Source organism: Diabrotica undecimpunctata, chromosome 6 (genome assembly GCF_040954645.1).
Source record: "Diabrotica undecimpunctata isolate CICGRU chromosome 6, icDiaUnde3, whole genome shotgun sequence".
Classification (NCBI taxonomy): domain Eukaryota; kingdom Metazoa; phylum Arthropoda; class Insecta; order Coleoptera; family Chrysomelidae; genus Diabrotica; species Diabrotica undecimpunctata.
In genome coordinates this window covers 106,680,245-106,706,641 of record NC_092808.1, presented here as the reverse complement: position 1 = coordinate 106,706,641, position 26,397 = coordinate 106,680,245, and the positions used below count along the sequence as shown (strand labels likewise).

Here is a 26,397-nt window from a genome sequence, read left to right as displayed (position 1 = left end):
TGGGCAGCTTAAAGAGTTTCAGCATCTCGATGAACCTGAACCGTCGTCATATTATGCTAACCAGCCAGGACCCTCCCATACCTATCAACCAGGACCATATCAACAAGGATCATCGCAGGCCAACCTACCAGGATCATTCCATGCCGAAGTTCTGCCTGTCAGCCCTATGGATATAAGACCTCTGCCAAAAGCTGGTCCTCGAAAAAATAAAAAACGCAAGAGCTTAACATCTGCAATTTTGACTAGCACACCTGTCAAGGAGACAATTCGCAGTGAAGAGTTAAAGAGGAAGGAAACAATAAAGTGCAAAGAGGATAAAATAAAGAAAAAATTATTTGACTCAAAACAACTGTTGCCTAAGAAAAAAGCAGCGCCAAAGAAAGAGACCGCAACAAGAAAAAGAGAAGACAGCTCAGAAGAAGAGGAAGAAGATTACTTTTGCTTAGTTTGTATGGGACCATATAAAAAGTCTAGGTTAGGAGAAGACTGGGTGCAATGTATGGAATGCAAGAGGTGGGCTCATGTAAAGTGCACAAAAGATGATCTTTATTATGTTTGTATAAACTGCCACTCTTCAGAACTACAAGTAGAATCAGCACAAATTGACGATAGCGATTAAGTTTTTTATTTTACTTTAAATTCACTAGATGTTTTTCTACACATTTGTTTCTTACATAAACATTTATCAAACATTTATGTATCTATACTTAACTATAAAATAAATTTATTATGGAAACTTTGTTATTATTCTCCAACTAAAGTTTATTATATTTAAAAATATTTACTGTCACAACCTGCCCCAAGTTCGTCACAACTTACCCCATATTGGGGCAAATTGTGACAATATGTGCATTTTGTAAAACTATTTACATACTGTAAGGTATTGCTTAAAAATTGCTGATGTTCCCAAATAATGATTCCCAATTAAAAATAGTACCTCATTAAAGTAATCTAACAGCCCTAAAAATTACGAAAAAAATGTTAAAAATTATTTTGTCCAAAGTGGCACAACTAGCCCCAGTCTACCCTATGCATTTTGGTTTTTTTAGAGAGGTTTAGGATATTTGTCATTCTTTTAACATAATATAATATTAACATAACTACGAATCGCAGTTGCACAGATCAGATCCTATGCCTAGCAACACATATTTAACCTGCTTTTCAAAGAAAGCTAAAAATATCCGTTGGTTTTATCAACCTATTAGCTGTATACGATACGAAAATATCTTAGAATAACTCTTGAGAGAACTTTTAAAGAACACCTATAAAGAACGGCAAGAAAACTAAAAACGCGAAATAATATAATCCAAAAGCTATGTGGCCCCACTTGGAGTTTATCAACCTCCGTATTCGAGATCATCCGCTCTCGGACTTATACTCGGCAGCTGAATATGCTTCCCTGGTGTGGCTCAATAGCAAACACACAAAGATTCTTCTTCTTTAGGTACCGTCTCCTCTAAGGAGGTTGGTAATCATCACATTTTCACTTTTGAGATTGCAGCTCTGAAAAAGTCGACGGAACTGCAATTATACCACTTTCTCAGATTGTTGAGCCAGGAGATGCGTCTTCTTCCAATACTTCGTTTTCCCTATATTTTTCCCTGCATTATGGTTTGTAGCAACACATATTTATCCCCTCTCATAACGTGGCCGAGATATTGTAACTTTCTTATCTTAATCGTATTCATGATTTCCACTTCCTTTTTTATCTTTCTGAGGACCTCAACATTTGTTATTCGGTCTACCCAACTTATTTTTAATATTCTTCAGTATCTCGAATGCTTCAAGTCGATCGTTCACCTCTTTCTTTAAGGTCCAGGCCTCCACCCCATACAGCAGCACACAAAGATTGCTGATACCCAAATAAACCAGACAATGCGAATGATATCAGGTACAATTAGACCGACACCAATCTATTGGCTTCCCATTCTAAGTCACCTCTACCGCCGAAACGTCGAAAAGAAGTCATTCCCTTCCCAGATAATATACGAAAATCTAGGATAACCACCAACTATTCATTCACCATGACAAGATTGATATCGAAATGAATAGACTGCGCCCCAGATATCCTCCAAAGGCAACCTCTTTACATCAGGAACATCTCAGCCTCACCAATGCCTGTATCGATCAGAAACCGCCGATCAGAAACTGTCCTGCAATACATAGACAACGCTGAACAGTCCGTTACATTGTTGAAGAAGTTTCCTGGAGTTTTTGATTAGTTCCTAAAATGCAACCGAAAATGTTTTAGATTTAATTTTTCCATTAGATGTTCGTTTGTAATACTCCATTTAACGATGTCTATTGTTTTTAATTATGTATTGTTATTGTATACCATAAGCTAAATAAATAAATATTTGCTTCTGCTAATAGATAAAGAGGCAATATAAAACATATTTTAATAAGAAATTACTGGTATAATTTAGCAATACATAGCAGACATATGTATAACTTTTATCAAGTATTATAAACTAAATTAAAATGAACCCTGTAAAACAATGAACAAATTAAAAATAAGAATGTAGCTAATTAGATTGATAAAAATAACAACAATCAAAACAAATAATAAGATAATGAAACCATTTGTTTACGTAATTTATCCCTAGAAGAAAATAATAATATATAATATTTATTATGAAAACCTTTTATCATATTAAATTAAGATTCGCCAGACATAGGTAGGTGTATTCCCTCACTCATGCTTTTTAATAGGTAATCCGAAAACATGTTTCAAATTTTACAAGATTAGTGAACTGCAATAAGGTAAGAAAAATCAGAAAGAAATAAGGCCTCAGAATAAAAGCAAAAAAAAAACAAAAATGATAATACATAATGAAGGTATTAGAGTTTTTTTTATTAATCAGTTTCGCCAGGTAGGAAATCGTATGATTTCTCTTGTTAAAAATGATAATATTTACAAAAAGAAACAATAATAGAGATCAGCTATATACGAATAGGAGGAGGATCAAACAAGTTCGGCATTATAAAGAGCGTTTTTAAGGTCCCTGTCGGAATAGTTCTGGACCACTCCTTTCAGGACGATCATAAAGGTAGGTGGTGAGGGACTGAGTGTAGTGGTTTTGATTTGTTTGTGTTTAGGATCCGACGCCTGAGAGGGAAAAGGATATGAGAAGAAGTATTTAGGAGTAATTGTAGATCGAGGATCTCTTGAAGTATCACGGAGCTTTTTTTTTAACTCTACATGATTAATCTGGTGCAGGGTTTTAACGTTAGCCGTTTGGATAGGAATGACACTGATGGTTCCATCTGTCTTAGTACTCGAGTGTTTATGATCTTGTAGAAGTCTCGTTGGTTGGACTTCTTTTAGGGTATGTGAATGATCTTATATGTATACGATTTGGCTTGATATGAGGTTGTATTGATGGGTTGTGCGGTTGTTGAGTGTGTATTGGTAGTTTGTGTGGTAATTGACAGCTGTGTAGGTTTTGGTTGATCTGTGTTGCTGTAGCAAATGTGTGTGTCTGTGTGGTGCTCTTCGGTTGTTAGTAAGTGGTTTGGGTATTTGAAGCGATGGTTGGTTGGATGGTAAGTTGTGTGGAGGTTGAGAGATAGTCGTTTGTCTGGGACAGCTGCAAAGCAACGATCAACCAGTCAATTTAGTCAACAAATAAGGTGTTAGCTATATCCAGGACAAAGGAATCAGCGTATTGGTTCACGAGTGGTGTAGTCGAGTCGTGTAGTATATTGGAGTCGTTTATGAGGGCTGTTTGGGTTGTACGATCAGGGGCTTCTACAGGTTTTGTGGCATTGTTTTTTGATTGAAAGGAGCCCGGAATAGATGCTTATTTAACTACACGATGTGCAATGTATAGTTGGGTCGGCTCGATCGGACTATACCTGCTTAACGGATAGACCCGTTGGTGGTGTGTTCCATTGTTTGTAGAAATCATTATCAAGTTAAACGTAAGTGTTGTTTGGGCAAAGTACCACTATTATAGCTGATTTTCTCAGTTTGGTTTTTGTTGTCAAATGTATCATCCCCAGTATATTGTTGGAAATGTAATTTATTTCTGCTAGTTTTTGAAAGAAATATTGTGAGTTTTTGACAAACTTACAATGAAGTAAAAACTTCTTTTTGTAAAATGGTATAACATTTTTAAAAATGATCCAAAATGGATTTATAAATTTTCAAAACGTTTTCGATTCTATCAGATCATCGTCAGTGAAAAAGTCAATAGTTGGAACTAGCCATATAATGAGGTCAGACGACCCTTAAATTACATAATTTGAGTAACGAACATTATAATTATTAAGACACTAGCTCGATGATAAAGGATTACATTTTTTAAGGGAATGTACAATGGTCCTTCCGATTTGAAAAAAGATCATTTTTAAACATTTTAATAAAAAAATGTTATACCATTTTACAAAAACAAGTTTTTACTTCATTGCAAGTTTTTTTTTAACTATGGTATGCCAACCCCTGGAAATTTCCCTTTTAAATTTTTTTTTACAAACGATTGAGTTTTTTGAAAATTTCCGGAGTGGAAAATGAAACGTCAAATAACAATTATAAAATGTAATTTTCAGTTAATCAATTCTGATCTAATCCAATACCATAAAATTTATATTAAAGATGCTATTAGAGGATATCGTAAAGGAAATAATAGGTTTCGTAAAAGAAAACTGAGAAAACAAGTTCAAAGAGTTCTAAAAAATAGAGAATTTAATTTACTATTTTATTTAATCTTTCTCAAAATAAAAAACATTAATACGAGGGTTTCCTTTCCACTGTAAAATAAAGGAATTGGACATGTTAGAATTCTGCCTGAGATAATTGTTCATCTGTTTCTTCTGTGGAAGAGATATTATTGGGCTTTAGTTTCTTTTTTAATCTAGTTATATTATTTTTTAATTTTGAATTGTGGGTATAAGCGTGAACAAAATTAAGGATCTCAATTAGCTCTCAATCTTTTGAAATTATTTCAGGATGTTTGGCATATATTGTATTTTCTAGAAAGTCACATATTTCATTATAATTTAGGATAAACGGTGGTGATCTGTTTTCTATTTTGTCTTCAATTGACTCTAGTGAAAGTAAAAGTTCTTCGCGGGAATTTCTGGTTGACTTTTTTGACTTTTTTTTTGGTTTGCTTACTACAGGAGAAGTAAATATCTGTGAACCGGTCTGTGGGGTATTTTCGATAGTGTCTGGAGAAGATGAGATGAACCTTTTTAGTTGATTAGGGACGTTTGTATTAATTGGATTTGGTGTTATATTTGAGGTTGATGATGTTGGAGTTTTTAAGGAAGATGTTTCACTTCTATTACTTATGGATCCTGTCAGGTTATTGTCAGTTTCCATAATTTGTTCTGTTTGGTTATTAGAGGATTTTATTGTAATTAATGTGTTTTGAAAAGTTTCTGGGTGTGCACTAGCAGTGGATGAATTAGCTTTGTCAGAACTTTGTAGTTATGTTTGGTTATTAGATGTATTTACTGTAGGTAATATGTTTTGAGAAGCCTCTGAGTGTACATTAGAAGTAGTGGGGTTTGCTTGGTTAGAGCATTCAGCTTCCTGATGACCAATAGTCTTGCATTTTGTACAGTTAAATCCTTCTATAGAAAGGTATAAACGATAATTGGTATTATCATAAGGATAATGAAAGAATCAGGAATAGATATATTGTCTAAAAGTGTAATAAATATTTGCCTTCTAAAACTCAAGACATGATTGTATTCGCTTCAGGCATACCTACTCTTAGAAAAGTCATTTTTGAGACGGAGTTTATACCCATCTGATGTAGTTCTTGTTCAATTAACGAGTTTGGAACAGTAGGACAAGCATTTGATATGACTAGTCTTTGAGCTGGAGAGATAAGTCTTCTTATTTCTACTTGAGTTTCTTTTATATTAACATATTTGTGGGAATGTAGTAGTGAATCGACTGCATTTTTAGATGATAGATATAGACATATTCTATTGTTGGCAATTCTGGAAGCGAAGGATACGTTACGTGGACCAACTAGTGAACCAACGGCGATGATATAGTCATGAACTTTAGTTCCTTGTTCTTTTGTTGGATCTTTAAATGTGTTGACAACACTGGAATATGAGACGTGAGATGAAGTGTGAGTAGTATTCATAGTTTTATTCATAGTCATGGTTGATTAATTATAAAATCGGCCCTATCACCGGTTCGAAAACCGGTGTGGATTTTGACCCAAAACTGGATTTGTTTCTATTTCTTCGGAACGTTATAGGTTATATTAATATTAATATAAATACTATGAAGTGATTTTTGGTACTTACGTAATGTTTACTCGGTTGACTTGAAGGTAGCACTATAAAGATTTTCTCCAATAAGTTTACTACCTTTTTACTGCCGAAGTTCACACACTACTTAGTTTTTAACCAGTTTTACTAAATGAAACTGTGGAAAATACTGTGATATTAATTAATATTGAGTATTGTTGAAAGAGTTCTAACTATAATATGTATTCTGACTTTGACATTCATTTCAGCAAAATTGCTGTTTTAAAGGTATCGATGGCTTCTTCTGGCGACTGGAATCGCTCCCCACGCATTGAACTCTTGATCTTTGGAAACGTTAAGAAGTCGTTGGGTTTTATGTCGAGGCTACACAGTGAATGGTTTAACAATTCGATGTTTCGAAACTCCAAAAACTCTATTGTCTTTTTGCACTGTGAGCACTTGCATTGTCCTGATGTAGGATGATTCGCCAATGTTTTTTGCTTTGTCGGAGTTTCGCGATAACTTCTGGTACTGTGAGGGACAAGATCTATGCGAAATTTTAAGACCAACCTGCTGATAATCTGCTATTGATACCTATTGTAACACAGACCCCTAGAGAGACATTACAGAGTTGTACTAACGTTTATCCAAGAAAAAAAACGTTTTTCGATCTTATTTTCTCTCGGTATAACTAAATTTGCCTCGCTATAGAGGGTTATAGTTCAATAGAAATTTCACTGGACATCTAATGTACCTCATTATAAGAGAAACCTCGTAATAACTGTGTTCGTTATAGAGGAAGTATATTGTATCACCTAATTTGATCATATCAGTTCAGCAAGTGTAGCTGTTATTATAAATATATCTGTTGTTATTATATATATATATATATATATATATATATATATATATATATATATATATATATACATATACAGGGTGAGTCACGCTCAACAGGACGGAGCCTACCGGGGAAATGGCTAAAGATATTAAAAATTCCTTTTGTAGGAATACGTAGGTCAGTACCGGCTACAAATTAAAATTTGTGAGATATATACAGGTTGTCCCAATTTGGCGTAATGATATAAACTTATACTTTTTTAAATGGAATAACCTATATTTCACTTTAATTTTGAATTCTACTGAACAAAATAATTATATATTAACTTTAATACTTTAATACTAATAATACTTTATTCAACATTCCCTATACCTATTTTTGACCGGTTTCGATTTATTTGGGTTTTTCTGAAAATGTACTATTCGCGAAATTAATTAATTACATAATATCGCATCAATTATAATTAACGCCTTTTTGTCAATTAATTTTCAAGTGTCCATGCTTTACATCAGAATAATTACCAATTGAAATTAATCTACAGAGTGTTCGCAATACGAAGTGTCAATGCTGTATAATAGTTTGTGTAATTACTTTCTTAACTTAAATGGGACACCCTGTATTTTACTTTAATTTTGAATTCTAATCAAAAAAATAATATTACTTTATTAAACAATCCCTATACCTATTCTTTATAATTTTCGATATTTTGGGTGTTTTTGAAAATGCACTATTCTTGAAATTAATTAATTACACTTTATTACATAAAGTTAAACAAAACACACTAGAAAAAAATTAATTTACATTAAATGTTCAAAATGGTGTCCATTTTCTTCAATACATAACCTCACACTGTGTTCAAAATTTTGTTTTACTCTTCTTAGCATTTCTGGAGTAACTGTTGCAAACGCATTACGAATACGCGTTTTCATGTCTTCAGCGGTTGTAGGTGGAGTTTGATAAACCAAACTTTTAATATATCCCCAATAAAAAAAAGTCCATTGATGTTAACCCAGGTGATCTAGGGGGCCAATTGACAGCACCACCCCTACCTATCCACTTTCCGGGAAATTTTCTGTCTAAATATTCTCTAACGTTACGCGTGTAATGTGCTGGAGCACCGTCTAGCTGCAGAAACATTGTTCTTCTAATATTTAAAGGGATATTTTGCAAAAGTATCCAAAAGTCTCTTCGTAGAAATCTTAAAAACTTTTGTCCATTTAAATGGCCATTAAAAAAATACGGTCCTATCACATGTTCTCCTATTATTCCACCATGTACATTAAGGGACCATCGGTTTTGTCGATCAGTACATCTATATTCATGTTGATTTTCCGTATTATAATAGTGAAAGTTATGTCGGTTCACGAGTCCATTATGGAAAGTAGATTCATCAGTGAACAAAATTTTATCAAAAAATGTTGATCTGCTCCCGTTTTGTCTAGAAACCATAAACAAAATTCTAACCTACGTTCAAAATCAGTTCCATACAAATGCTGATGCATTTGAATATAGTATGGGTGATATTGATATTTTTTAAGAATTCTGCATATACTAGTTTGGCTTACTTCAATCTCCCTGGCCATCGTCCTTGTACTTGTATTTGGATTTTCAATAACTGATTGAATAACTTCTAATTCGGTATTTTCATCTTCAGTTATCGGATTTATTAATTTTCGTTTAGTATAAACAACACTGCCAGTTTCACGAAACCTTGTTAAGACTCTGTCAAATACTTCTTTACGAGGATGACGTTTTAAGGGAAATCTCTCAGCATAGACTCTTGATGCTAACAAACTGTTTTGATCACATTCACCCAGTATTAAAATCATATTTACTCGGTCTTCAATTGAATAATCTGCCATTTCTATTTAATTGAAAGCAATACAGTTAATAGTTTGACAATTAGTTTGACAGCTAGGTACCTTTTGTTTTTTCATGGCATTCTTTATAATAACGAGCTATGTAATTAATGACATTTATTGTTCCAGGTAACATAATGCAAATAGATTTGAAGATACTAGATATTAATATAAAATTTTATAATAGTTTGATTATAATAATTGTTACAACATTCAGAGTAGAACTTTATGTAATAAAGTGATAAAAATTAATTAATTTCAAGAATACATAGTGCATTTTCAAAAAAACGCAAATAAATCGAAAATTCTCAAAGATAGGTATAGGGATTGTTTAATAAAGTAATATTATTTTTTTAATTAGAATTCAAAATTAAAGTAAAATACAGGGTGTCCCATTTAAGTTAAGAAAGTAATTATACAAAATATGGTACAGCATTGACACTTCAGATTGCGAACACTCTGTAGATTAGTTTCAAATGGTAATTATTCTGATGTAAAGCATGGACACTTGACAATTAACTGACAAAAAGGCGTTAATTAAAATTTATGCGATATTGTGTAATTAATTAATTTCGCGAATAGTACATTTTCAGAAAAACCCAAATAAATCGAAACCGGTCAAAAATAGGTATAGGGAATGTTGAATAAAGTAACATTATTTTGTTCAGTAGAATTCAAAATTAAAGTGAAATATATGTTGTTCCATTTAAAAAAGTATAAGTTTATATCATTACGCCAAATTGGGACACCCTGTATATATCTCACAAATTTTAATTTGTAGCCGGTACTAACCTACGTATTTCTGCAAAAGAAATTTTTAATATCTTTAGCCGTTTCCCCGGTAGGCTCCGTCCCGTTGAGCGTGACTCACCCTGTATATATATATATATATATATATATATATATATATATATATATATATATATATATATATATATATATATATATATATTATAAATAAAATAATAATGATCTAAAATAAATTAAAATGCGCAATAAATATGCTTTTCTATGTACGATGAAATATACGATATTCTACTTTCATTATCCCATAACTTTCCTTCCCAAACATTAATTCAAAACCTCATCGTTTATTTAGCGAGCTACCAATTTAATTACTATGCACTACGTGATACCATCTGGCAAAAGCACTTTTATAAATTGTTCATATCATTCGCTAAATACTACTGTTATTCCACAACAAATGAATAACTAGAGCGTTTCAGATGTTCCAGTTTCTTTGTATTTAAGCGGACACTACTTTTACTTTTTTAATAGGATTCCGTGCCGCGGGCTATAAATAGATTCAAGTCGTTATGGAAGGTTATCATATAGATGGTAACAAAACATTTTTTTCTCGATTATAAAACATACTTTGTAAAAATATTTTATAGCAATGCCGTCATCCGAATTTAATTGATTGGATATCAATTAAAACTATTCGGGATCATCAGATAAGGGGCAAAATAGGGGAAGGATATTTTAAACGTTTAAAATTCCTTCTTTTCGATTGCACACGTATGTTTTTCAAAACTACACAACTTTAGTTATGCAAACTACACCTAATGCCGTCGTGAGTCAGTCATAATTTCTGCCATACGCATTCGTTTTTTCTCTTTATTTTTAACTACCCAACATTCAGTTTCGTACATCATAGCAGTTTTATAGAATTTTCCCCATGCTTCATTGGAATTTTTCTGTCACACAACGTACCGCTCGCTTCCTTCCACTTCATCCACCCAACCTTAATTCTGCTGGATACATATGCAAAAAATTTTGTTTATAATAAAAATTAAGAATTCAGACATATCTCATGTTTTGCGGAAATGACAATAATATTCTGTCCAAAATAGGAATCGACATATCAAAACCTAGCTGGGACACAGTGAGAAGTTTTATATAAGAATTTGTGCAGATTTTTATTACGAACATTTTGGTACCAAATTTGCTCGATGGTCAAGCAGTTATGGCCACAGTCATCTTTTTGGAGTTTTGCCGCTCGCCTATTATCACAACCGTTGCTTTGATCAAATTAGTAAATGCTAAATTGTATGTACCCAGCGTATTATTTTGAAAAAAAAAGTAATTAACAAAATAAAGTCACGCAATTCATTATTTGAAAGAGAATTCATATTTCATTGCCTTATTCGTCAGATTTATGCACTACATTAAAAGCGATTAATTAAAATATATACTATATAGGTAAAGCTAGAAATTTCAGACAACAAAAGTTATGTGTAATCATAACTGTATCATGTTTATAGTTTGTAATATGTTTGCTAGTTTTTGTATACAGTCTATGTTTATACAAGCATTCAGTACTTGTTATCAATATATGCTTCAAACGTGTATATATAATAGCCAATTAACAACTTATAGCTATCAGCTAAACAGTTTACGAGTAATTATATGTCTATTATTGAAGTAAATAGTACCTTATTACACAAATGATACTAAACTGATAATTTGTTAGAATGAAATGTGCCTTAATAATTTAAATTGATCTGCCGCCTAACTTCAACACAAACCCACGTTTCTAATTAAACACATATAGAATGAATCTACTAAAAATTAGCTTTTTACGAACCAGTTGGCGGTTATACATCTCGAAGTCAGTCTAATTTCTTCATATTGTTCTGAAGCTATTTTATTGTGGCATCTTAATGCAATTTACTGTTGTTATTGGTTTATTTTGACATTTCGATTGCACTTCGGAAATTGTTCTCAAAATACAAAACATTAGTAAAACAAACACATTTTGTTTTGTTACTAAATATACGATCAATCACATACCCCAAAAAGTGTCATTCCTACTTAAACTGCTTACCTTAAAACTCTGCACCAGATTAATCATGTACAAACAAGCGGAGCTACAAAACAAGCTCCGTGACACTTTAAGAGATCCTCGATCAACAATTACTCCTAAACACAAACAAATCAGAACCACTACACCCCGTCCCTTAACACCTACCTTTATGGTAAAGAGTGTCCAGAACTGCTCCGAAAGGGTTTTTAAAAACTCCCTTTAGGTGATGGATATACCCGTAGTTCGACTATGGCGGATTATATCGAAATCCAACACCTCTACCCCCTTCGTTAAAGTAATCATATCGAGCGAAATCAAGTTCACCGAGAAGCTTAGACGAGGAGTTTTCCTAGACGGGCTTAAATTCCATGTCGAACTTCAACTGAATGCCAACCCTCTCCCATCAACGCCCAAGTACCGTGACAAGTGCTGTCAGAACAGACACACCATTTCGGAGTGTCCCGGAAAACAGTACAAATGCCCGACTTGCGGCCTGGACTACACATTATCTACATGCAAACTAAATGTCCCAACTGCAGCGGCGAGCCTACTCGGCGAAATGGTCCATCAGAAAGGAGACTCCCAAGACCAGCCAATAAACAATTCAGATATGTCTGATTGAATTATGCGAACTAACAACCTAAAAATCAGCAATGGATTCTTCAGACATAAAAATATTCATAAATATACATGGACGCAAGAAACACGAAAGCTGAAATCGATAATCTTCTTCTTCCTATGCCGTCCCCATTAACGGAGGTTGGCGACCACATTTTTAAAAGCTTCTCTGTCTTTTGCAACGTGGAATAATTCGTCTACAGTCATGTTTGTCCAGTCTCGAATATTTCGCAGCCATGACTTCCTTTTTCTACCTATTCCCTTTTCCCTATATATATATATATATATATATATATATATATATATATATATATATATATATATATATATAGAGAGAGAGAGAGATAGAGAGAGAGAGAGAGAGAGACAGAGAGAGGATAAATATCCAATTAATGGGTACTTATCCTCGACTCATACTCGCTTATCTTTTCTCCATGTGCCCTTTGCCGAGTGGAGGTTGACAATAATTATTGGTAGGTTAATTTAGAATATTAATGACAACATTAATATTAAAATTATAAATATTAATTATCTTATAAATACAAGATATTTACGAATATTGAGACCAGGCATTTTAATAGAATATGTTATAAATAAAAAACCGGATCTTTTAAATCGGCATTAATATTTCACTTACCCTGCTCCGGTTAAAGCGCAACACGATTGTATATGCCATTGTTGCTGCTTAATGGAGGTCAAATCTAATTCTTTCGAAATCTCCGACGCTGACATTGAACCTTTAACATCCTGTTTATTGGCATAGACTAAAACACCTGCTTTTGATAATTCTTCATTAGCTAACATTTTGTACAATTCTTCTCTTATTACAGACAATCGTTCTTTGTCTGTTGAATCGACTACTACTATAACGAACTGGAATAAAAAAAGAATTTTGTAAATATTAAATATTTTATTATTTTTAATGTTAAAACTATAACTGCAATATGTATATACATTTCGGTGCAATGAAAATTTTGATTTGTAAATTTAATTTTATTTAATATTTAATATTTAGAGGAACCAAAAATAAATGGATAATTAAAAACTGCGAAGAAGCAGAACTATTACTTTAAAGACAACTATTTCAACTTTCGTAACAAGCTTAGGAAAATAATATCTTCAGGATAACAAACCTCTGAAAAATAAAAACACCATAACAGATCACAACATCTGACAAGTGTTAAAATTGTTCTACGAATTAAGCGTACTTCAAAATTTTGCAAAAATATAATATATTTTTCAGGCCACCCCGTAAAGTCAGGCCCCAGGCGGTACAAGAATGTGTATGCCATGTTGCGTTTGATCATATTGATGTTTCTGATATTTGACAATATTAAAATTTTGAATTGTCAATATTTTTATTTTATGATTAAATCATATAAAACTATAACAAATGTTCAAACAATAAGCCTTTTGTACTAAGCAGTATCCCAATCGATTGTAAAATTCTCGTCTAACATTAGCCAGAACACGTTTCGTGATTTTTGCACACTCTTCAATAATTCGCATTTTTAATTTTAATGCTTCAATATCTGTAAATTTTTGGTCAGAATTAATTTTTGATTTTAGATGCCCCCAGATAAAATAATCGTTTGGAGCTAGATCTCCCGATCTCGGGTGCCACTTAATGTTACAGTCAGGTCCAATCAAACAATTATTAAAGCTGCTTTTAAGTAATACCTTAACCACCCAGTTATTGTGCGCAGGGCATCCATCCATTTGAAACCAAATTTCTTCTTCATTTGGAGCTATTTCTGCAAGTCTGGGTAAAATCTCTTTTTGTAGCAAGTCTAAAAACTTTTTTGAATTTAAATTTACCTCACAGAAAAATGGTCCAATAATATTGTGTTCAAATATTCCTAACCAGACATTTATTTTTCGACGATATTGGGTATGGCTTTCAATAATATCCTCAGGCTTTCCTGTCGACCAAATCCTATAATTTTGAACATTTGGTTCATTATTTAATGTAAATGTAGATTCATCACTAAACAAAATATTTTTTTAATTGTCTGTCTGCATAACCCCTCTCTAAAATTTCATAACCAAATTCCGCTCGTCACTCAACAGCTCCTTCTCTTAGTTCTTGAAGACATTGAAATTTATATGAATGGAAATTATTCATTTTCAAAATTTTTAAGACCGTGGAATTAAGAATATTAAACTAGTCTGCAATGGTCTGAGAACTTATTTTAGGATTTTCTACAACTGCTGTTAATACATTTATTTAATTTTGATTTTCTAAATTTCTTGGTACCTCAGCAATATTGTTTTTACAGGTACAATTAGAAATCACGGTCCCAGTATTTTCAAAATTTTGTAAAATCCTTTGAATTGTTGAATGAATTGGAATTGGTTTATTGCGATATCTTACGCTAAATAAAGAACTGACAATTCGCACACTATTGCCTGAATAAAACATTTTTATTATTGCTACTTTCTCCTCAACTGAATACATTTTTAATAAACTTTATTGTTTTTTAAACAATAAATCACAAAATAAAAATTTTGGTAATTCAAATATTGTCAAATATCAGAAACATCAATATGAACGCAACATGTCATACACATTCTTGCACAGCGTCTGGCCTGAAACATGTATTATATTCTTGCAAAATTTTGGAATACGTTTAATTCGTACAACAATTTTAACATTTGTTTTCGATACATATTTCAGTCCTCTACAAATAGTTTTTCTTGACTTTTGGTGTAAAATAATTAGGGAAGCAGGAATTCAATAATTTAGAATTTTCCACTGGGTTTCCTATGGCCCATTTGACGATTCACCACCCTGTATATACAGAGTGGATTAAAAGTCTGAAAACGCCTGATTATCTCTTAAATGGATGGTCCAAATTGTACAAGAACTAAGATACGCCTATTCTGTAATATAGAGATTTTAAATGTGATGCTTGCAATGTTGCCAGGTTTAAGGTTTTTCTGATATCATTAGTCACTTTGGTTTTCTATAAAAAAATACTCTGTAGATTGTATTATTATTATTAGAATCCCTACTTCAATACGAGTTCAACAATATCTAACACTTGGTATTTTGTCTGGTCGTGAAGGTCTTAAATAAATAAAACTTCTTAGTGCCAAAGAGTTTTGAAGTAATTCAGTAAATTTAGAGTTCTGTGATTTTGACTGATAAATATTTTATGTGTTACAATAAAGTTTTTAATAAAAAGGAGCGAATTATAAAGTACCTAACTTGTTCAATAATACTCTCCCAAACCATTTTTCTCTCCATAAGACGACGGTACAAAAAATTGTAAAGCGCTTTGAGGGAAACTGAACGAATAAAAGATGGCATTCGAACAGATAGATCATGAACATTACAATATATTATACATCATACATTACGTTATACATTACAATAAAACTTTAGATATTTCTGAAGCTATTTTCTTGTGACATTTTAAAGTAATTAGTATTTAAAAGGAATAAGCAACAATTAAAGGTTAAAGTAAATTTATTGACGTTTCAATTTCCACTTCAGAAATCGTTCTCAAAATACAAACATTAGTTTTGAGAAATGATTGTATTATGAGAACGATTTCCGAAGTGGAAATTGAAACGTCAATAAAAGTTACTTTAACCTTTAATTGTGGCTTATTCCCATTTAAATAATAAAAACTTTAGATTGAATGCAGAGTTTCGAGAAAAATCCACATACATCCTTACGCAAAACTGCACAAATACATTATGTAGGTCATTCTTCAGACTTACGTGTTTTACAAAGAATTAATTTAAACCCTACAAAATCCAGTTGTTGCAAGAATTAAATGAAGTTGACTACGACTGAAGACTAAATTTTAGTGGTGTAATAATAATGACGAAAACTTCGGTAAAAATGTTTTTCCGACGAAGCAATATTTACACTCTGTGGGAATGTAAATCGGGCAAATTTAAAGTATTGAAGTGAGGTAAATCCACAGTGGATAAGTGAAAACAATACTCAAAGACCACCAGAACTGAATGTATGATCGGAAATAATAGGTACTCAGTTAATTGGGTCATTTTTTATAAAAGGAAATTTAAATAATTATGAACTGCTATTTAGTAATGAAATTATATCTGCCCTGAAAAATAAGTTTGGAGCCAATTTTAATGAGATGCGGTTTGAAGAAAACGAAGCTAGTTTATTTTGGTGTACCTGATGCCTGATCTAAAGAACTGTTCGGCGCTCTTTAGATCAGGCATTTTCCGGATGTTTTCTCGTTCACTCGTTTTTATCCTAAAGATTATTTTTATTTGGCATACTTTAAAAGCAAAGCTGAGCTTAGTAAGCTTAGCTTGCAAAGCTAAGGCAAAGAATTATCGAAGAATCCATATTAAATTCTTAAAAAACATGAAGAAATGTATCAGATGCATTCTAGCATCGTTTAGGATACTCTAAGCTGGTTTTTGAATTTTAAAGTGTAAAAACCATCATCAGCAAGGGCAAGAGCACTTACTGATAATGCGCTGACGAATAGGGTTAACTTGGTATGTGTACCGAGACACACAGGCATGGAGGGGAACGAACGGGCTGGCGCCCTGGCAATACAGGGTTCATCTACTCTGCCTGTGGGACTCAAACCTGAGATTGGAGGGCCCTTTAGTACTATTCAGGTCTAAGTGTCTGAAGGGCTCACAATTGGGCCCTGCTCCGATCTACCATAACCATAACCATACGTTCAATAATATCGAAGATGCTGTGTAGTGCAATTTTGGTAGTCGCCTAGTTTGATCCTATTATATTTGTTACATCCTATGTCGCAAATTAAGATTTGATCAGTTTTTTATTTTGTACTCAGCCAGAGGCCTTCTTTAAGTCAATAAATCAAAATTTGTCTTAAAGTAAATTTATTTTCATTCATAGTGACCTATGATATCTGGTATGTAACTCTACACTCATTAAGATCGAAGATGCTGTCTAGTGCTCTTTTTGTAGTCGCTTTGTTTGTTGTTCTATCTTCGTATAATCGTTATCCCCTCCCCTTTCATTTGTATATCGCATGTTAGAATTGTATCAGTTGTTTATTTTTTTTCAGTCAGAGGCCTTCTTAAAGTCAATAAATCAAAATCTTTTGACTTTAGTAGGTTTTTAGTAGATCTATTTTCATCCGTAGTGCCCTACATCTCTTATGTAATTATACGTTCATTAGTAATCAAGATACTGTACAGTGCCTTTTTGGTAGCCGCCTTGTTTGTTTTTTGTCTTAATATAATCGTTATCCCCTCCTCTTTCATTTAATGTATCACACGCTGCAATAGGACCAATAACAACGGAGATCTAATGTAATGCCCCTTTGGCAATGCCGATACGTTTGTTTTTTCATCAATTGTACTAGCTACCTTCTTCTCTTTCCGACAACACCTTATATGTCACGATACGTAGAACAGTTCTCGAGTTGTGCCACTTTGCGAACAATTTACGTATTGATGACGGTCGCAAAAATATGTCGCGTATTTATTTAATTGTTTCCCATCAAAAAAGTGTTCAACATCGCTAAAGAACTTTTTCTTAAAAATAGCCATATTCTAATAAAAAAACTCCATCTAGCCGAAATATGCCTCACAATTCGAGGTACCTCGTTTACATATCACGCAACCACAAACACACAAAACAACAATTACCATCCTCCAGGTCATAGTCTGGACCATTTCAGATCTGACATTCAAAAAACTTACACATCAACTGACATTCAAAACACTGATACGACATACAACACACAAATTTCTAACTACACACATCAAAGACACTACACACACATTAAAACACACATCAAAACTTTGTCACTCCATCAATCACAGAGTATTACAACCAACTACAAATTTTCTTAGGCACCTTAAATTCAGGCAGCTCTTTAAAATATGTTGTTTATAAACAACTTTATGTCACAAAACCCTCAAAGATCTCAACTTAGAACTCATACAAATACAGTAGTCGAGTTTTAATACAGTAGTCGAGTATTAATCTCCTGTTAGAGGAGATTAATAACCAGTCGGTATACTTACGCTCATCCCGGTTGTTCCGAGTGTCCATTAATATAGATGGACGCCCGATTCAAACAACTGAGGAACTCAGGGAAGCAGCGGTGAGTATACGGAACTATTACGATTACTAGAATACTAGAACGAAGAGTCCTTTGTATCACTCGATGCAACATACTTACACGATACAAAATAAACGATAAACCACATCTCTAACCAAATTCTGTAGTCAAACCCCACTAATCCTAATCGTTCCGGATATGTTAGAAAACGAAAACAATTTCTTTGCAGTCTACGTGAACAAGTTGAATGAGATAGCCTACCTTTACACAACGAACCCCATTAATGCCAAACTTCTGCAAAAAAAAACTCAAAGTTTTACCCGGAGTCAAATACCTAACCATCACAAACAGATCCAACCAAAAAACCCACTCCGCCGTCCAGTCCCAGAAAACATCACATAAACAAATCTAAACGCACGCATTCCTTAATAATTCCGCTATCAACACAGATTAAACCGATTATTTATTTAAAACTCAAAATCTACTTATCAAAATTCAAGTCACTTAGAGTCAACTTTCCTTACAAATCTGCCACACTTACAACCAAATCCAAAATGAACACATCACCCCTTATACCTTATATCCCATATTACAGTACATTAACATTACAGTTACACACAACACACAACATGAACCTGCGACAGAAACAATACCTATTGAACCTTTACCCCCAGTCTTACAATCAAAAAACACAAAACGAAACACATACAACTCAATATACACACCAATCAACTCAAACAATCGATCCGAACCATCCCCTACAACCATCACACACAAGCAACAAAAAAACACAAGACAACTCAACAAGACAACAAAACCCAAGCAAATACCTTATAGACTTCGAACAAACCAACTTCTTCCCAATAACATAGCCCACTTAAAAGTCTATTCATTAGACAAAACAGCACCCCTCAACACATAACCCTAAACCTTAACCCCTAAAATATCCACGAATTCCAGACAAAACTAAGAAACAATATCGTGATAATCACTATTGGCCTCATATACATATTTCAATAACACTCCACAAAAGTCACAACCAAAATCCAATCAAACCTCCATCGTGTCATGACAGGTGTTAACAAAAATTTTTCACAAAAAAACATTAAAGACCATCAATCATAAGGCCACGTCATTAACATTTAAATTGTCAGAATAATTGACCGCTAAAATAACATCCCTATACACTTTGTTCAAGTCTTCGAGAACTCAGAACAAAAATTCTCAGAAGCACTGAAACACTGAAGATTATACGTTGTGAGATCCCTGGATGCTGCCAAAGCGAACGTCACAACACAGAATACCAACAAAGAGCCACATCTCTCCAAACTGCGGACAAAATCACAAATCATATAAATGGCAGATGCACCATCCGGTTCAAACTATTGCGGCACATACTCGGCATATTCACACAAATGTCCCGCCAGAAAAAGTGCTCCCACAATATAGAAACACACACACACAGTCACTACTCTAGACAAATTTCCTCATACGAACTCACTTCGGACATAAAATCGATAATTAACCTCATTCCTATGATCTTTTTCTACGTTTTAGCTGAAAAAACTCCTACCAATATCTCTAACGAGATCTTCCGAAATATGTAAGGACGCGCAATCGTAGTGTCAACCTTCAACTTTTCTATAAATCAAAGATTTATACAAACCAGATTTCGACAAAACTACATAACTCCATAGTCGATTTAATTTACACAAGGACATGAGAAGATTGGTTTTCTGTGCTTTCCCAAACTCATTACCTCTCCTTACATCAACTTTCAGCAGCTCCATCTTTCATCCCACATAGTTTTCATATCTAGTCATTTTATATCATTTTTTTAGTCACCTCGGCTCTTTCCCCAATTAAGTGGTTCCTGATCCTGCCCTTCCTAGTCTTACTCAACATCCTCCGTAATATTTTTATTTCAGCTACCTCCATCTTATTTTCCTGTATCTTTTAAACCTACACCAACGTAGGTCTCACCACACTCTTGTATATCTTTCCTTTCAGCTCTTCACCGATTTTTATATCACAAAGTACCTCGCTCATTCGCTTCCAGTTAAACCAACCAGCTCGTAGTTCTCCCTCTTCAATAGCCCTTCTCCAACACCCCAACTTCCCCTCCAATATTTCTTTGCTCTCCTCTACTAACACGATATCATCAGCAAAGTGCATGGATCAAGGAGTTCTATTCCCTACTTTTTCTGTCAGTACATCCATAACAAGATTAAACAGGTAGGACTTAGTAAAAAGCCTTAATGCAAACCAACCGTGACTGGTAAAATTTCCGTCGTCAATTCGCACAAGTCCTTACTTTGGTATATGCTTCCTCATACATTTCTTTCACGAGCCTTACGTACTTCTCGGGAACCCATTTCTCTCCCATACATCTCCATAGCTCTTGTCTAAGAACTGTATCGTACGTCTTCCCAAGATCTCTTTTCTTCTCGCCGTATTTCTCTATCAACTGTCTCAAAGCAAACAAACCATCCGTTGTCCTTCTTCCTGACACAAACCCAAACTGTTCTTCCCCTATGGATGTCTCTCTCCTTAACATTCACTTTACAGCGTTCTTCCAGATTTTCATTGTATGCGACATTAACTTTATCCCTCTATAGTTCTTACAGTAATAAATGTTTCCTTTATCTTTATACAATGATAACATCACACCCTCTCTCCATGGATTGGGCGTCCTTTCTTCTTCATATATCCTAATCATCATTTGCTACAAAATATCAACCCCTTCCTCTCCAAGAGCCTTTCAAACCTCCACAAGTATTTCATCAGGTCGCACTGACTTACCATTTTTCATCCTATTTAACCCCTCAACAACTTCATGTCTCGCTATCCCTGGTATTATATTCACATTTGGGAACCCGCATCCTCCGTCTCTTCTCTGGTGTTCTTCATTTAGCAACTTTCTAAAGTACTCATACCCGATTTGCTTTATTTCAACATCGGTTCTTAACACCCTTCCACCTGCACTCTTAATCTACCTCACGAGGGTCAAGTCCTTTGATGACTTGTCCCTTGTTTTAGCAATTCCCTCGGGTGTCTCAAACTCTTCATACAGCTGTGCAGACTATCTTTCCTTAGTAGTAGCTATAGCGCGCTTTGCTACCTGTATATATCCTTATCTTTCTTTCTTTTAGATCTGTCATACCCCTTTCTAGCTTCTTTCTTCTCTCTAACCTTCTGTTACACTATTCACCACCAAGTTTATTTGTCTCTAGGAGGCCCTTTACCAGATGTTTAATCTAGTAATTCCTCTTCCTCTCGCACCACAACTTTACCGTTGGCTTCTTACCAATCATTTACTTTTTTCCTCAAACTCTTCCAGCACTCTACTCTTAAAGATTCAACTCTTATCTTTTAACTTCCACCACTTTACTTTCTGGTATCCTACTTGCTTTCCTGTCCGCCTTACCTTTATCTCCGCATTCACTATCAACAGTCGATATTGACTAGCTACACACTCACCCTTATGTCTTTACAGTTGGTAACGTCTTTTATGTGACTTCCTCTACACAGCACAAAATCTATCTCACTTTCCCACCACCGCCACTATAGGTAACGTATTGGTCTTCAGTCTCCATAAAGAACGTGATAAAGAACGTTAATGACTGCCAAATCCCATGCCACTGCGAAGTCAATCACACTATTTCGTTTATCATTTCTAATTCCCATCGCCAAACCTTCATGAACCATTTCTATTCCCGCTACTTCTCTACCTATATGTCCATTCTAATCACCTCTATTACCCATATCCTTCACACAGAAAAATCCAATACCGAACCAGAACCAACAGGTAAAAAATCCAGCATGTAAATCAAGAATATAAACAGCGCACCTTAAAGGAGCCCCTCAGTTAGTGGCCATTCGCTGGCAGGTAAGGAATTCCAGTGGAGATTTTTCCAGAAAGTTTTTTCAGGTGAGTTTTTAAAAACTTTTAATATTATTATAGTTTATAGGTCAGTTTGTGTATTAAACTAAATATTGAAAAGAAAGTTAGTTGGATTATTGTAATGTAATATAAATAATATATTATTAATGAACTGTTTATTTTCTTCTTCTTCTCAGATTGTTTTGCGTTTTGTACGAAAATCCTAGGTATTTAAAACGTGGTACGTGCGTTTCTATTGGTATAAGCATATTGGAAACCTAGCAAATTTGGGGTGAATTTCTTCAAAGTCTTTTTGTTAATTTTGTTTTAACATGTTTTTTTTTTCTTGTTAATTTTCTAAGGCCTCTTAATTTTGTTAAAATCAAATTTCTGGAGTTCTAATACTCGGCACATAAGTTTTCCATGGTGTAAGAATGATCTTTTGATTTTGGTATCGTCATGTCTTCGTCTTCTTCGTTCTCACTCGTACTTTTACACATCTTTTTTTTCAAACAATATCCTCTAATCTTAAAACTTTATAGATAGGTTCCATTTATTGTAGGATAAGGGTCCTAATTGATTGTTTAGTCAACACTTGTACAGCACTTGCAAAACCTTTACAGCAACGGAAAAAATTATTTCACAGTTTAGTTCAAAAGGACTAATGAACATGAACAATGAAGACCTAGCTGAAAAACAACTGCAAAAAAACTGCATAATCTTAGTAAATACGTATTTGCGGTTGCCTAGCATCTTTTTAATAAATTTTATAAATACTTTTTGAACAAGGTTTGCCATTTTTTTAGTCCTTTTTAGTTTTTTTATTTTTTTAAAAATATATACTTAACCATTCACCCTTTTTGTTAACTTGTCTCAGCTATTATTAGTTGGCTACACCGTACTGATGACGACCAATGAGTCAGAAATACGTATTTACAAAAGATTTCTATTATTGTCCATCTTTCAATTGCATATCTTTCTATTGCATATTCTTCTTTTTACGGATTATTTCCTGTTAATATATTCCCTATAATAAGGTTTAACTTATCTTCCTTTGCCAAATTAAAATACAGATGTCTCTCTAAATACATGTTCGCGAACGGCTTTGGTAAATAGTACTTATTCTGGAATAAAAATCAGTCAGCAGTGCTCGGTCCATAGCAACATTCAGCACATAACAAAGACGATAAAGAAGTCATTTTAAATATATCGAATGTAATGTTTGTAATATTAGAATCTGTTTCCTTGTTAGTTATTTCTCAGATCTACTTTTACTTTATATCTTTGATATATATTTTCTAGTGTCATTCGTTGTGTTTTAATTACGTTGTCACGTTGAATATAATAATATACGGAAGTTAAAAGGTTTTATAATCTATTATGTTTGATTATTGGAAATTATTATGTTAAAGTACTTGTTGGTTTTGATGAAGTGGTTTAAGAGTTATTGCATATCGTTTTCGTTGCTTATTACTAGTACACACTTCTCTGATTTTGTATTACCTTATTTTTGGCATTATAAAACAAGTTTCAATTTGTCTTTCTTCCTAGATTAAAACTCTGCCTCTATAGATACTCACAGGTAGCTGGTAAATGGTATTCTAGCAAAAAGTTTCAGTAATAAGATCAAGAAATTTTGAGTAAATTATTTCCTCTATATAACTGAGTCTTCTATATAACTGAATTTCTTTTCTTGTTTGTTAATTTTTCAGCTCTACTTTTACCTTAAATGTTTGATGTACATCTTTGGTATTATTTGTTGCATCATCACGTTGTCACGTTGGACATAATACATGGAAAAGTTTTGTGTTTTATTATGTTTGATAATTGGAAATTTATACCTTATTTAAGACACTTTCTTTTTATTTCGTCATTAATAATATTAAATAAAACAAGTTTCAATTTGTCCTTCTTCCTAGATTAAAAATCTGACCCTATAGATGCTTACAGACAGTTGGTAAATGGTATTCTAGAATAAACCTTCAGGGGTAAACCAGTCGCCGGCGCTCGGTCCACAGCGACATTCGACGCCTAAATGTTTCAGTAGAAACCTAAGACTGGTGAAAACACTGAATCTTTCTTTTGGAATATCAGTTACCTCGGCTCTTTGTGTAGTGTCTTTTTCATTTTCGAGAAAAATAAAATCTTCTATCTTCTATCTCAAGATAAAATTGAAAATAATACATGGAAGGTAAAAGGTTTTGTGTTTGGTTCTTCTTCTCTTCTTCTTCTTCTTTTTATATAGACATGACTCGGTTTTTTTTTTTTCAATGTGCCTCCAGTAAGTTGTTATTCTATCGTTTTCGTGGTCTTCCTATTGATCATCTTCCTATTGGGCAACCGTCTCTTGCCGTCTTTACTACTCTATTTGTTGTCATTCGGCTTATACTATCGTTTCATTCTAGTCTTCTATTTCTTACCCAGTTTGTGATGTTCTCCACCTTGCATCTACGTCGTATATCTGTACTTCTAGCTGTGTCCCATAGTGTCTTACCATCAATTTTTCTGTGTTTTCATCTCTGCTGTTTATAACATACTTTTAGTCCTCTTTGTCTCAGGTTTTGTTTCTGCCGCGTATGTCATTATTGGTCTGATGACTGTTTTGTAAATTCTGCCTTTCGTTTCTTTCCCGATATATTTATTTCTCCATATTGTTTCATTTAGGCAGCCTGCGGCTCTGTTTGCTCTACTTATTTGATCTTCCACTTCGGTTTCGAGCTTTCCGTAGCTCGATGCCTAGATATTTAAACTCCATCATTTGTTCTATTACTTGACCTCCTCGCTCCAATTTACATTTTAGTAAATTTGCTGTTGTAACCATGCATTTTGTCTTTTTTGGAGAAATTACCATGTTAAATTTTCTGGCGGTTATATTAAATTGGTGCAGCATACGTTGTAAATCAACTTCACTTTGAGAGAGTAGTATTGCGTCGTCTGCATAGCAGATGATTTTAAGTTGTTTTTCTCCCATTTATTATCCTTTTTTAGTTATTACTTTTTTTATTATTTCACCCATAATCAGTTTGAACAATAGAGGACTCAGGGAATCTCCCTGTCTTACTCCATTGCCAGTTTCAATAGGGTCGGTTAATTTTTCTACTACTTTTACTTTTATTGTCTTGTTTTGGTAGATATTTTCGATCGTTTTGATTATTCCTAGAGGTATATCTCTTGCATACAGTAAGTGGATAACGTCTTTTAATTGGACCCGGTCAAATGCCTTTGTCTGACGAAATGTTATTCTTCTTCTAGTGTTATAATTTCATTCAATTTATTTGTTATCACTCTGGTTGTTAATTTTAGCGTTGTGTTTAATAAATTATTTCTTCTGTAATTTTCCGGGTCCGATTTGACTCTCTTTTTGAAGAGCGGTATTAGGATGCTTGATCTCCATTCTTGAGGAATTCTGTTTTGTTCTATAATTTTTTGGATTAGTTTTAATAGTTGTGTGGTCAGATCTGGTACTCCGTACTTTAGGAGTTCGTTCGGTATTCTGTCCTCTTCTGGTGATTTTCTATTTTTGTGTTTTGTTATGTTTGAATATTAGAAATTATTATGATTAAGTATTTTGTGGTTTAATTGAAGTGGTATTAGAACTAGTGCATAACAATATTGTTGCTTGTTTCTAAAACATACTTCTCTGATTTTGCATAACCTTAATTTCAGCATTTTCTTATTATTTCCTCATTAATAAAATTAAATAAAACAAGTTTCCATTTGTCCTGCTTCCTAGATTAAAAATCTGACCCTATAGGTGCTCACAGACAGTTGGTAAATGGTATTCTAGAATAAACCTTCAGGGGTAAACCAGTCGCCGGCGCTCGGTCCACAGCGACATTCGACGCCTAAATGTTTCACTAGAAACCTAAGACTGGTGAAAACACTGAATCTTTCTTTTGGAATATCAGTTATCTCGGCTCTTTGTGTAGTGTCTTTTTCATTTTCGAGAAAAATAAAATCTTCTATCTTCTATCTCAAGATAAAGTTGAAAGTAATACATGGAAGGTAAAAGGTTTTGCATCTATATCTATCTATCTATATCTCTTGCATACCGTAAGTGTATAATGTCTTTTAAATGGACCCTGTCAAATGCCTTTGTCTCACGAAATGTTATTCTTCTTGTAGTGTTATAA

The 26,397-nt window shown here is 33.5% G+C and overlaps 1 protein-coding gene across 1 annotated transcript in view; it reads right to left on the bottom strand.

Moving 5' to 3' along the window:
• Positions 1 to 26,397, bottom strand: part of Arl5 (ADP-ribosylation factor-like 5) — a 90,192-nt gene that overhangs the window by 12,854 nt on the left and 50,941 nt on the right. The window contains exon 3 of the mRNA XM_072535073.1: positions 12,978 to 13,213. Coding sequence (XP_072391174.1) covers positions 12,978 to 13,213 — 236 coding nt within the window. The remainder of the gene's footprint in view (positions 1 to 12,977; positions 13,214 to 26,397) is intronic.